Source organism: Hippichthys cyanospilos, chromosome 1 (genome assembly GCF_059441005.1).
Source record: "Hippichthys cyanospilos isolate Australia breed blue-spotted pipefish chromosome 1, RoL_Hcya_1.0, whole genome shotgun sequence".
Taxonomy (NCBI): Eukaryota; Metazoa; Chordata; class Actinopteri; order Syngnathiformes; family Syngnathidae; genus Hippichthys; species Hippichthys cyanospilos.
The window spans coordinates 2,257,569-2,267,859 of record NC_142369.1 but is presented as its reverse complement, the minus strand read 5'-3'; the positions used below and the strand labels follow the sequence as shown (position 1 = coordinate 2,267,859).

Below are 10,291 nucleotides of genomic sequence, written 5' to 3'. Positions count from 1 at the left end.
CTTGGTTTGCTTAGTAGCCTTAGGGTAAAAATACATTTGGACAGGTGCCTTATTTTTTATATTATATATATATATATATATATTTTTTTTAAAAGGTTTTTAAAAAAGTTTTTAAATTTAAATGACATTTATTCGTATTTTTTGTGCTTTTATGTCCAGCATTTTCTCCCCATAATACATGAAAAAAATGCTGTGTTTTTAGCATTTAACCTACTCGCACATTTAAACATATATACAGTACATGGATGAAAAAAGACTGACTTGAAATCCCAATGAAATGGATCTAAACTTTGCTCAGGTAGCCCTTCCATCATCATCATCATCACAAGCGGAACCATCCCTGCAGGATAAAAAAGACATGACAAGAGAAAAGTTGCAGTTAGACATCTTTATTGGATCAAAAGCATCAGAAGTAGTTGCCAGCTTCGCGTCCACGTCGCCTCCTGTAGCTTCCTCGCCAACCCGGTCGTCGTCCTCCGAACTGTCGGCTCGGCGCGCCCCTCAAAGCGGATGCCTCGGTGGAATCGTCGGTGTTGCATCCCACTGATGGGTGACGAGGTGGTGGCACCATGTGACCTCTTGCGGGGATGTGGGCCATAGGGACTGTTCTTGCCTTTGCATAAAATAAAGATGGATGTTTGAAACAAAAGTGAGCATTTGCTGAGACAAGAGGGCAAGGTGCCAGCAAAAGGGATCAACAAAATAAAGGGGTGGAGTTCGGAACAGAAGCCTTTCATTACCCTAATTGCATTATTTCCCAGGATGCTTATTTTAATAGCACTGTGCTAGTAAAAACATGTTCTTCTTTTTTTTTTCCTCCTTGAAAACTTTCAAATAAGACTCAAGCGAGGTATTCGAAGTGTGCTTGTTAAAACAATCACTGTCCTTCTTGCTCAATAAATTATTTCAATTAAATTATATTTTATTGGGCCTTTTTTATAGTTAAGTGCAGCGTATATGTTCATCCTACGGGTAATTTGACAATAGAATATACAATAGACAAGAAATCTTGTCTTTTTGAGAACACTTGGGCGTCATTATCGTTATTGTACAGTACCCGTCTTTGTTTGAAGTGGCTGGGTAATTATGCTATTAGGCTAATAACATTAATTACGGAACTGAAGCTTAGTGTAAAAAAGAAAAAACAAAATGAAATTGTTGTATGAGAAAAGAGTAACCAAAGAATGATACAAATAAATAAAAAGACGCCACATTAACATTTACTGTCATTGACTAGTGCGAATGATGTTTTTCATGTTTTTGGGGATGGGCATGGGCACGTTTGATGCTAGTCTTATCTGCTCTAATTCTTGAAAACAACTTAACTGATGACTAATCACCAGTAGATGACATTGATGGCCAATTTTAGATATGTTGTGGGTCTAAAAGGGCTGACTTTCAAACAAATCACAACCATTTCATTTCAGACAACAAACGAGTAGGGAAGGCTTTAAAACACAGGCTTGAAAAAAAAATGGTAGAACAAAAAAATATATAAACAAATTCATATGAACGTCTGTGCAGTCATTCTTCAGCTTACACAGACAAGAGCTTAAGCCAAGAAAGTGAGGGGTGTCCCCCAGAAAGGTGTGACATGGCTATACCGTACCAGGGCTGGAGTGACATCAGGGCGCAGCATTACGTTCATGCCATCCTCCCCTGAAGACACGTAAGAATCTTCTAAGTTACAGAGCCTTCAAAACACACCGCTCAAAAAAGTATTGGACTATGAGGTGGTATTTCAAGATGAACTGCACTCAATCAGGGGTTCTCAACTGGGGGTAAATAAAGGTATTTCAGTAGGGTGAGTGCAATTGACAGTGTTTCTGCTAGCACTTGAAAATTTGTTGCTTTTAAATGCAGTGACAACAACAGTATATTTTTCTTTACAGATTAAGAGCAAATTAACTGGAAAAGTATCTTGTAGCAAAATAGCCTAGCGACTCTTTTCAAATTGCTGTGTGCATTTATTTGATCAAGTTTTATAAAAAAAGAAAAGTTTGAGAACCATTGCACCGAGTCCCTACATGTGAACCCCAGTTCTTTATAGGTGTAAATTATGTTTACTTGGAAAGGTTAAGGTGCATTTTAGGTTCCTCCTGAAATATCACACAAAAGCAGAATGCAGTGGTGCCTTCAAATGAGGGAAATTTGCTCCGTGACTGCAGTTGTGTCTCAAAACATCTTGCTGCCTTGAAAGGAATTGAAATGGAATTTCAAGGCACCGCTGTATTGCTAAACATTTTGTAAGCACTGTTGAGTATGTTGGTACCCATATTATACGCAAGCGTCGGGTTGACAGCAAACGCTTGCACAGAGCCTCTGTGGGGCATGTTGGCGTGGGGGTCCAGCAGGTACGATGGCAACACGGCACACTGTGGAGTCTGCGTGGCAGATCCCAGCGGAGGATGCTGTTGCCACGGCAACACTTGGAACGCCGGCCTGTGGGATGCGGGCCAGGCGTCAGCATAGCTGTTTACGGGCTCAGCCGCTTGCGCGGGAACCGCTGTGGGAGAACACGCGGGCTGGAGGGGCCCATTGGGAGGACAGTGGGGGATCTGAGGCGGCTGGAGCCGGGGCTGCATGATGTGCGCCTGCTGAAGGGGCAACAGGTACAGGTAGGGCATGTAGAAGGGCCAGGTGTATGCCTGAAGCACAAGAGGGAAGATTTTACTGTGGATAATCTGATAGATGAGCCGGTCTATGTAACATGGGGTACAATCAGTGGTTCCCAACCTTTCATTTCCTCAATGTTTTTTTTTTTTTTCAGTTGTTTCGCATATACGCCTCTTAAAATAAAGGCATAGAATGTTTTGTAAAGTTCAAGAGTTTAACAATTAGTTGCCCCATCTGAGAACCACTGTGCTACACGCATGGTATGTGTACTTTACCTTCACACCCAAGTTGAAGAAAAACCTCAGGATGTTTACATCTGTAGAAGGAAAGTCATCAGTGAGTAAACCGATGTGATGATGTTCTGCAAAACTTAATATGGCATTCCTCACCCTGGGGGAGGTCTTCTCCTGAACTGCGGAGGGAAAATTCCGGAGCTGGGAGCACATTGCCGTTCTCCCCCTGGGGGAAGCCAGGGTACAGAGGGTCCTGGTAGAGGTGGTGCACCAGGATGCCTCCTGGCAGGGTCGGGTAGTGTCCAAGTAGGAAGGGAGTTGTGGCCAACAGCTGGGGGGAACCAGAGGATGGAGCATGCAAGTCCTCATGGGCTGGTGACTCTTCACTGGGATTCTGGAGTGTTTGGTGGGCGATAGGCGAAGAAGTAGGCACCGATTGTACCTCGGGCTCCTGGCTGTGAGGGGGATCCCAAACATCGCCGCTCACGTCAGTCACCTGATGTTTCGATTCGGGTGCGGCCCTTTGATCTGCGGTTGCAGCATCCTCGTTTGTGAGCACAGACGCCGTCTCGGCGTCTCCGGCATTTGGACATTTATCTGAAAAAACATCAAGAGAACCCTTACTTTTTAATAGGATAGGCACTACTCAAAATGTTTTGTTTAATGCTCTACCTCCAATTTCAAAACAAGTCCCAAGTCTTACTTGGCCTCTGAGCTGAATGTCGGAGAGCATCGGTGACTTGCGGAAGAGGAGGAACTGGTGATGAAGAGGAGGAGCTGATGACGCACACAGGAGGACTGGGTGAGGACAGACGGGGGGAAAACGCCCTCGCGTCCACGGGAGATGGTGTGATCGGCACGATGAATGTGGGAGATGGGGCGCTTGGGGGTGGGGCAGACGGAATATCTGAGGAGGGGGCAGCAGAGACTGCGGTTGTGGGAGACGAGGGAACAGCATCAGTGCTTTGAAGCGATTCAACTGCGCTCTTCTGTTTTTCCTCAATAGAGGAAGATGGTGTTCTAACATCTTGACGTGGACTCTGAAAAAGAGAGATTTAATTCATAATTGGGAGAAGGGGGGAAGTGAAATGAGAACCGCTGTGGATTCCTAACCCTAAGAGCCGGGAAGCTGAGCTCGTCCCTGAGATGGAGCTCCACCAGCGCCACACTCTTCAGCTCCTCCTCTTTGGCCAAACGCTCTTCCTCGGTCAGACCAAAAGACGAGGAGTCAGGTGCGTTCCTCCTGGAAAAACACCGCCAGCAACTTGGGACAAGCCTGTGACCAAATTACACAACCAAATCTCCGTAATTACCTGTACCGTCTCAGATCTTCATGCAGCGGCCGTGACTTCTGTTGGGGCACGCGGCCACTTGGGCCTGAAATGCGCGCACTGGGAACAAAGGACTTTGGTCCGGGCTTTCCCCTTTCCTGAGACCCCTCTGGAAGACAAACACACCTTATCCTTGACATGGACATCTAATGGGAGGAAAGCCCATTTTCCACCACTAACAGCCATCTGATATTGGTTTATGCATCACTACCTTGCTGCTGTCCATTGCAAACTCTCCTCTCCTGATTGAGTACAGTGCTCCATCCCAGGCTCTCTGATGTCATGGGTCGCAGGGCCCACAGAGGAACACGTCTGCAGTCACGCATATGAAGCAGTTAGCATCACTGCGCGTATACAGTGGTGCCTTCAGATGCAAGTCGATCAATCAAGCAGATCATAAAAATGTAGTTTTAAAGGAATTGCACATTAAAATGAAATAGGGACAGTATTCCCTATTTACTGCTGAAAATGGCGAAAAGGTTTACCATCCTTTTCGCATTTGAGACCTTTACCATGCTGTCTAAATTAAATTGGTGTATAATTGTCATACATTTTAATGAATCAAGGAAAAAACATAAGGATGAATTGCCAATCAAAGTTTTCCCTGACAAAATAGTAACTGATCCCCTGCTTTATTAACATTTATTAAATAAAAAAAAGTCGTGTTAACTCCGTGGGCGCCAAACTGCAAGTGCGCTAGTGTCCACTGTGCATAGTATATTGGTAATTGTGAAAGGGAATTGCTTCCATGCATACCAACATTCGCAATTTGTACACATGTAACTCACAGTTGTCCTTTCTCTTCCGTGTGAATTGTCACCAGGCCATCACCGGGCGGGACATCCTCGATGGTGGCATTGTAGCTCTGCTCACTTCCGTCTAGCCACACCTACAACCACTAAGCTGCAATAAGTCTGCACATACATTTCACAAGAAGTTTAAAAATGTGCCAGACCTGACATCGCTGGCCGACAGTGAACTGCATCCCAGCAGCCATGCAATAATCGCGCTTGAGTTGCACTGAAAGACACTCCATTTCATAAATGTGTGTGTGCGTGTGTGCATATTTACGTCAGAGGAAACATTTGCATGTGCCTCACCCTTCTTAGACTTTTGCCACATGTGGAATGCAACATTTCGGTACAGACTCTCACTCAGTGAGCGCCGCACACTTTCTGGCAGGATAAGGCCTCGGCCCCGCCCCTGGACTCACAAAGTGCATTTAGAGAATTAGAATCCCTACCAAAAATACAATAAAAATTATGTAAAATTAATTTGCCTCGGAAGGGTTAGAGTGCAATTTCGTTTCATCCAGATATTTTACCCAAAAGTTCTATTACCCTTGTCCGATTGTTGCCGTTCCGGAGTGAGTTGCCTGCGTCTGCGTCCGCGTCCGAGTCCGAGTCCTCGCTGCTGATGCACGGCGCCATGTTGTCATCACTCAGCCACTCACAGCCTCGGCCGCTGGACTGACAGGAAGCCACAGTGTGCCGGTTCACTTGGAAGATATCGACGTACAGCAGCTCGTACAAGACGGCTGCGGCGCAAATACACGCGTCACATTTTCAAGCATTCCAATAGAGCGCAATATTATGAAAAGCCATTTGAGCATCTATTCAAAGGCTTTCCGTCCACGCACTAATTACAACAGTTCTCAAAATAGGGGTATTAAGAAGGTACTTCAAGGCGCTATGAGAGATTTTCACACGATTCCTGCAGATATCACCAAATCTAATTTAACGCTTAATGCCGTGACCAAAAGTACTTGCCTTTCTTTTGAAATTAAGAGCAAATTAATTGGAACATAATAACTTACTACTAAATTGTGTTACAGTGACTCTTATTTGCCTAGCGATAGCACATTAATTTAAGTTACAAAGTTTAAATCTGACAGGAAAGGCACTTAAATGGCATTTTTTTTCCATCCAAAAATGCTTTGTGCTGATTAGGGGGTACTTAGCTGAAAAAATATTTCAAAGGGGGAACAATGAAAAAAGATAAAGAACCAATGTATGAGTACATGCTCGTCTTATTCATGGGAACGAGTCTACGACTACTATCCTTGGACTTTCACTTGGATACGTGTTATTTAAAAAGAAAACAAAATGTTTTTTGTAAGGCCGTGTTACTCTTTGTTCTTTCTAGTAATACATTTAAAGGCGCTAGTAAAATAAGAAGCGCACATTAGTAACTTTTTCTACTACTAGGCCTACTCGTCTGACCTTAAACTCAACCTTCCACGAATACGAGAACACTAAAATGAGCTCAAATGGCTTCCCATAGCGCATTGACTATATCTGGGACTCACACTGGCAAAGCGCAGCATTCTTTATATGACTGATGGGATATACGCTGTCATAGTGATTTCCGTTCAGAAAACACAAGTGGACCTGGAGGGGAGAAAAAGTCACATTTAGGCACCTTGACAGGCCGACACAGGATCTGAGTCCGTATGCAGACCTTCTCCTTGAACTTGTTGCCTGTGACATCCACTGGAGATTTGCCAGGCTCCTGGAAGATCACAAAGTCCCTCCTGTGCGCACAGAAATGGTCACACCCTTGAATAAGCCCAAAACCGGAGCAGGCATACAAACTGATGCTTACTTGAACATGACAGCCAGTGCGTTTATCTCCACCTCGCCTGCCCACTGCTGCAAAAAAAAACAAAAAAAACAAAACAATGTTAGCATGAGCCGAGACAAACCAAATTTGTCCTTTGTATTTAGTGTAAGAGAAGGTCTCACCTGCGGGTCCTGAAGCAGCTGCAGGTAAGCTTCAAAATCACCTTCAATGAACTGCAAAAACAAACACAAACACACACACACACACGTTAAGTGCTTGTGATGTTCTTGTTCTCATGAGACCAAGTCTATAATTAATAATTACAGAACATGCATTGGCATGTGCCAATGTTTGGGTACACCCATGTAAAGAGTGTGTTAGGTTGTGCCAACACTTATTAGGGAGAGCTTTACACAGCATTTCATCATTGTACTGCTCATTTTTACCGGATACATTTTGGAACATGGCCCACATAAGTTGTGTTAAGTGTTAAGAGTTCAACCTTGAAAAAGCTGATACTTTACTTTCGTAATTTTCAACAGTAAAAAGTTAATCATTTGTATACAATTTGATAGCTAAATGAGCCCTGTACAATGAGCCTTTTCATCGCCAGCCTAGTTAAATGGATTTTTAAACGAATCAACATTGCAGACTTCCATCAAGGTCAACCAAGCCCAGTTTGAATCAACATCCAACATCAACGTCTTAATCCACAAATTCCTTGGATATCATGAGCATAGAAATGCATCAAAAGACATACAAAGCAAAACCATGAGAAGAAAAACAAAGAACAAACCGCATCTTAGAGCACAGCGCCATCTGTTGGAAAGGGGGAATCATTGCCAGCCCCAATGCAAAAACAGCAAAAAAACAAACAAAAAAAAAACCAAACAGATGAGAGATGATTGAGCAGCATAGCAGGCATTCTTTTGCAAACGGAAGCGTCACACGCCTGCCACTTAAATTGCTCACAACAAAAGGGAGGAATAAACACAGCACAAACATGGGTCTTTTATCATGAATCAGAATGTCATTACAAATAAAAACAAAAGAGAAAAAAAAATCACTAAGGGCCAGAAAATAACATTACATAACACGTGCATTGTAAAGAAAAAGTGACATTTTTACCAATAATGGGAACTTTTTGGTTAATTTTCAACAGTCTGTGTTCAGGGTTCCCAAACCTCTGCACATGCTCAAGGTACCCGACGCTGAACTGATATAAACAAACTTGCTCCGAGCGCCTACTTTTATTTATTCTTTTTATCAGTGAGGCGTTTCGCAGAAACTTAACGTGCACTCACCGCCTCATAGATCTCTCTGTGCTGCCTCAGGAAGCGAACACACTGAGCCCGAACTTGTTCGTGAAGACTTTGAGAGTGAAGAACCTGAGAGAGCATTTATGAGGACATAAGTGGACAACAAAAATAAATAACGACACCATTCAAATAAGTTGAACAACTGGAATTAAAACATGTGTCAATCGTGACAGCAGAATGAAGCTTCTTCAGCCACTGAATCTTTCCAGCCAATTTTTGTTTGGTTTGCATATGATTCGAGACTTCATGTTGCTTCATTTGCTCTGTGGCGCCATCAAGTGGCCAAGAAGACCAAGCGGTATAAAAAAAGAGAAATAAAACATGCATGTCATCTGCACAACCGCAGGTTCATCTGCCATTAGTCACATGAGTTTTATAGATATCAACACACGCTCTGAAAATTTACTTAAAGGGACAACGTGTAAGAATTGGACCGTTTATCTTTAAAAAGGAATACAATAAATGATTATAAATTTCAAAATCATGCAAATAAATGTGTTCTTAATGATCAGCAGTATGTTTTAAATCTAATCGTAGGTTTTGTTATCATTAAATTATGTTACGTGGGGGGTGACACTCCTCCGGAGGCTGCCATGTCTGTTATAGCTAAAAACAATGGTAAATGCAGCACATCCAGAACCTCCTGCTGCCAGTAATGAAAAATGGTCTAAATGCTACACATTGTCCCTTTAACCCTTGTGCAGTTATTTCGATCATTTTCGGGTCATATGCTCCCTCATCATTCTTGCTGTATTTTAGCCATGCCATATTGAATTTTGACTTGTTGTGGGTGAAATTTCAGCTTCCTAGTCTTTTTTTCCTATGCTTTCCCTTTGATGTGAATATCTTTGATGTAAAGAAATTTGTAGAAATGGCTACCGCAGAATAATTTTATGGGCTTTTAATATTGAACATCTGGCCCTTTTTGTGAAATAAAAATACATTAAAAACGCAACCACATTTAGTTAGGATTGATTACATTTTAGGGGTTTAAAAGACCCCCCTCTCTTAAAATGGTCCTAGCGACACTACTAACAATGAGTGCGGTTTTTTTTTTTGGGGGGGGGGGGGTAGAATCACCATGACAACATGTTTTGAAAACGCGTTTAGCGAGTTACTTTAAACTATGTGGGCCGTATTTAATCTGAAAAACGTCACAATAAAGTAAATTATAAGCATGAGGAATTTTAAGGTGCGCGTTAAAGTCATTTAGTGACGCCACACGGGCATTGAAACACACATATCGAAATAGTTAGTTGACACACTGTCACTTTGCGTGTACCTGTTCGGCCACGGCACGAAACAAGCACGACCCGTCCTTGGCGACCCGTTTCCGGTGAAGTCCAACCGTCGCCAAGTAGTCGTCCATGAGAGTCTCCTCGCTCGCTCGCACTCTCCCAGGGCGGCTCATGCTAACTCACGCTAGCGCGATTATTTTTAGCAACTTGAAACGCACTAAAGACGAACACTCGCCATGGACCCAACCGCAAGGTGACGCGTACGCATGACGGCGTTCGCTTTTGCTTTCCGGGAAGACTCGCGCTTTCAATTCCGCCAGCTCGTAAACCGGGCAGTCACGAAAGCGAAACTAAACTTTTCCAATTTTCTTTTGACAGTCGCTATTTATCGCCAGGCCACCATTTAAAAGGCCAATCATTTCCGGGTTCCGGCTTTCCCGCCACAGGCTCAAAGCGGAAGTGTCGCAGCCAATAAGCACGCGATAAAAATCGACATCACCCATGCATTGATTGGCTGGAATTAAAAGGCTTTATCGTTGTGTCCCCTTTTAATTCTGACTTTAAAGCAGCGTGCTCTGCAATGGTCATAAATTGCGATAACTGCGATGTGATAGTTGTGGTATTCGGGGATGGATGAAGCCAAGTAAATCCCCAGGTACCAGATGCACTGCTCCAGCCCCACTTCCTTTGCTCCCTCCCTTCCTCCCCCTCCTTTCATTTAGTGAAATCTAATAATGACCCGTTTGTAAAGCTCCCTCGGCTACAACAGGCCAGATAACCCTAGCAACCACAAAAAAAAGGGGGGGGGCAGGGCCCATGGCGATTGACACTCACTCATCCTCCCACTCGCGCACAGTGAAGGAGTGTGACCTTCATGGCTCTGACTTATTTATTAATTTGCGGCCTCGAGTCAGACTGTGGATGATGATAGTGATCGTGCCGAGACAGAAAAGAAACCGATGTCACTCCTCGAATGGAATTTTATTGATCAA

General features: G+C 43.5%; 1 protein-coding gene across 2 annotated transcripts; it reads right to left on the bottom strand.

Moving 5' to 3' along the window:
• Positions 1-373: 373 nt before the first annotated feature.
• otud4 (OTU deubiquitinase 4) lies at positions 374-9,726 on the bottom strand. 2 transcript variants are annotated; one of them, XM_088425565.1, is made up of 19 exons: positions 9,344-9,726; positions 8,047-8,130; positions 6,925-6,975; positions 6,785-6,831; positions 6,641-6,713; positions 6,489-6,570; positions 5,521-5,717; positions 5,281-5,383; positions 5,136-5,200; positions 4,969-5,069; positions 4,392-4,492; positions 4,163-4,289; positions 3,963-4,092; positions 3,553-3,889; positions 3,006-3,446; positions 2,892-2,932; positions 2,273-2,648; positions 1,610-1,659; positions 374-613 (listed from the first exon to the last, which is right to left on the bottom strand). In XM_088425565.1, the coding sequence occupies exons 1-19, from the start codon at positions 9,470-9,472 to the stop codon at positions 407-409; spliced, it is 2,742 nt and encodes a 913-aa protein (XP_088281691.1). In that variant the 5' UTR covers positions 9,473-9,726; the 3' UTR covers positions 374-406. The 2 variants fall into 2 exon arrangements, with proteins under 2 accessions (XP_088281691.1, XP_088281700.1); XM_088425574.1 differs by lacking the exon at positions 8,047-8,130.
• Positions 9,727-10,291: the final 565 nt, after the last annotated feature.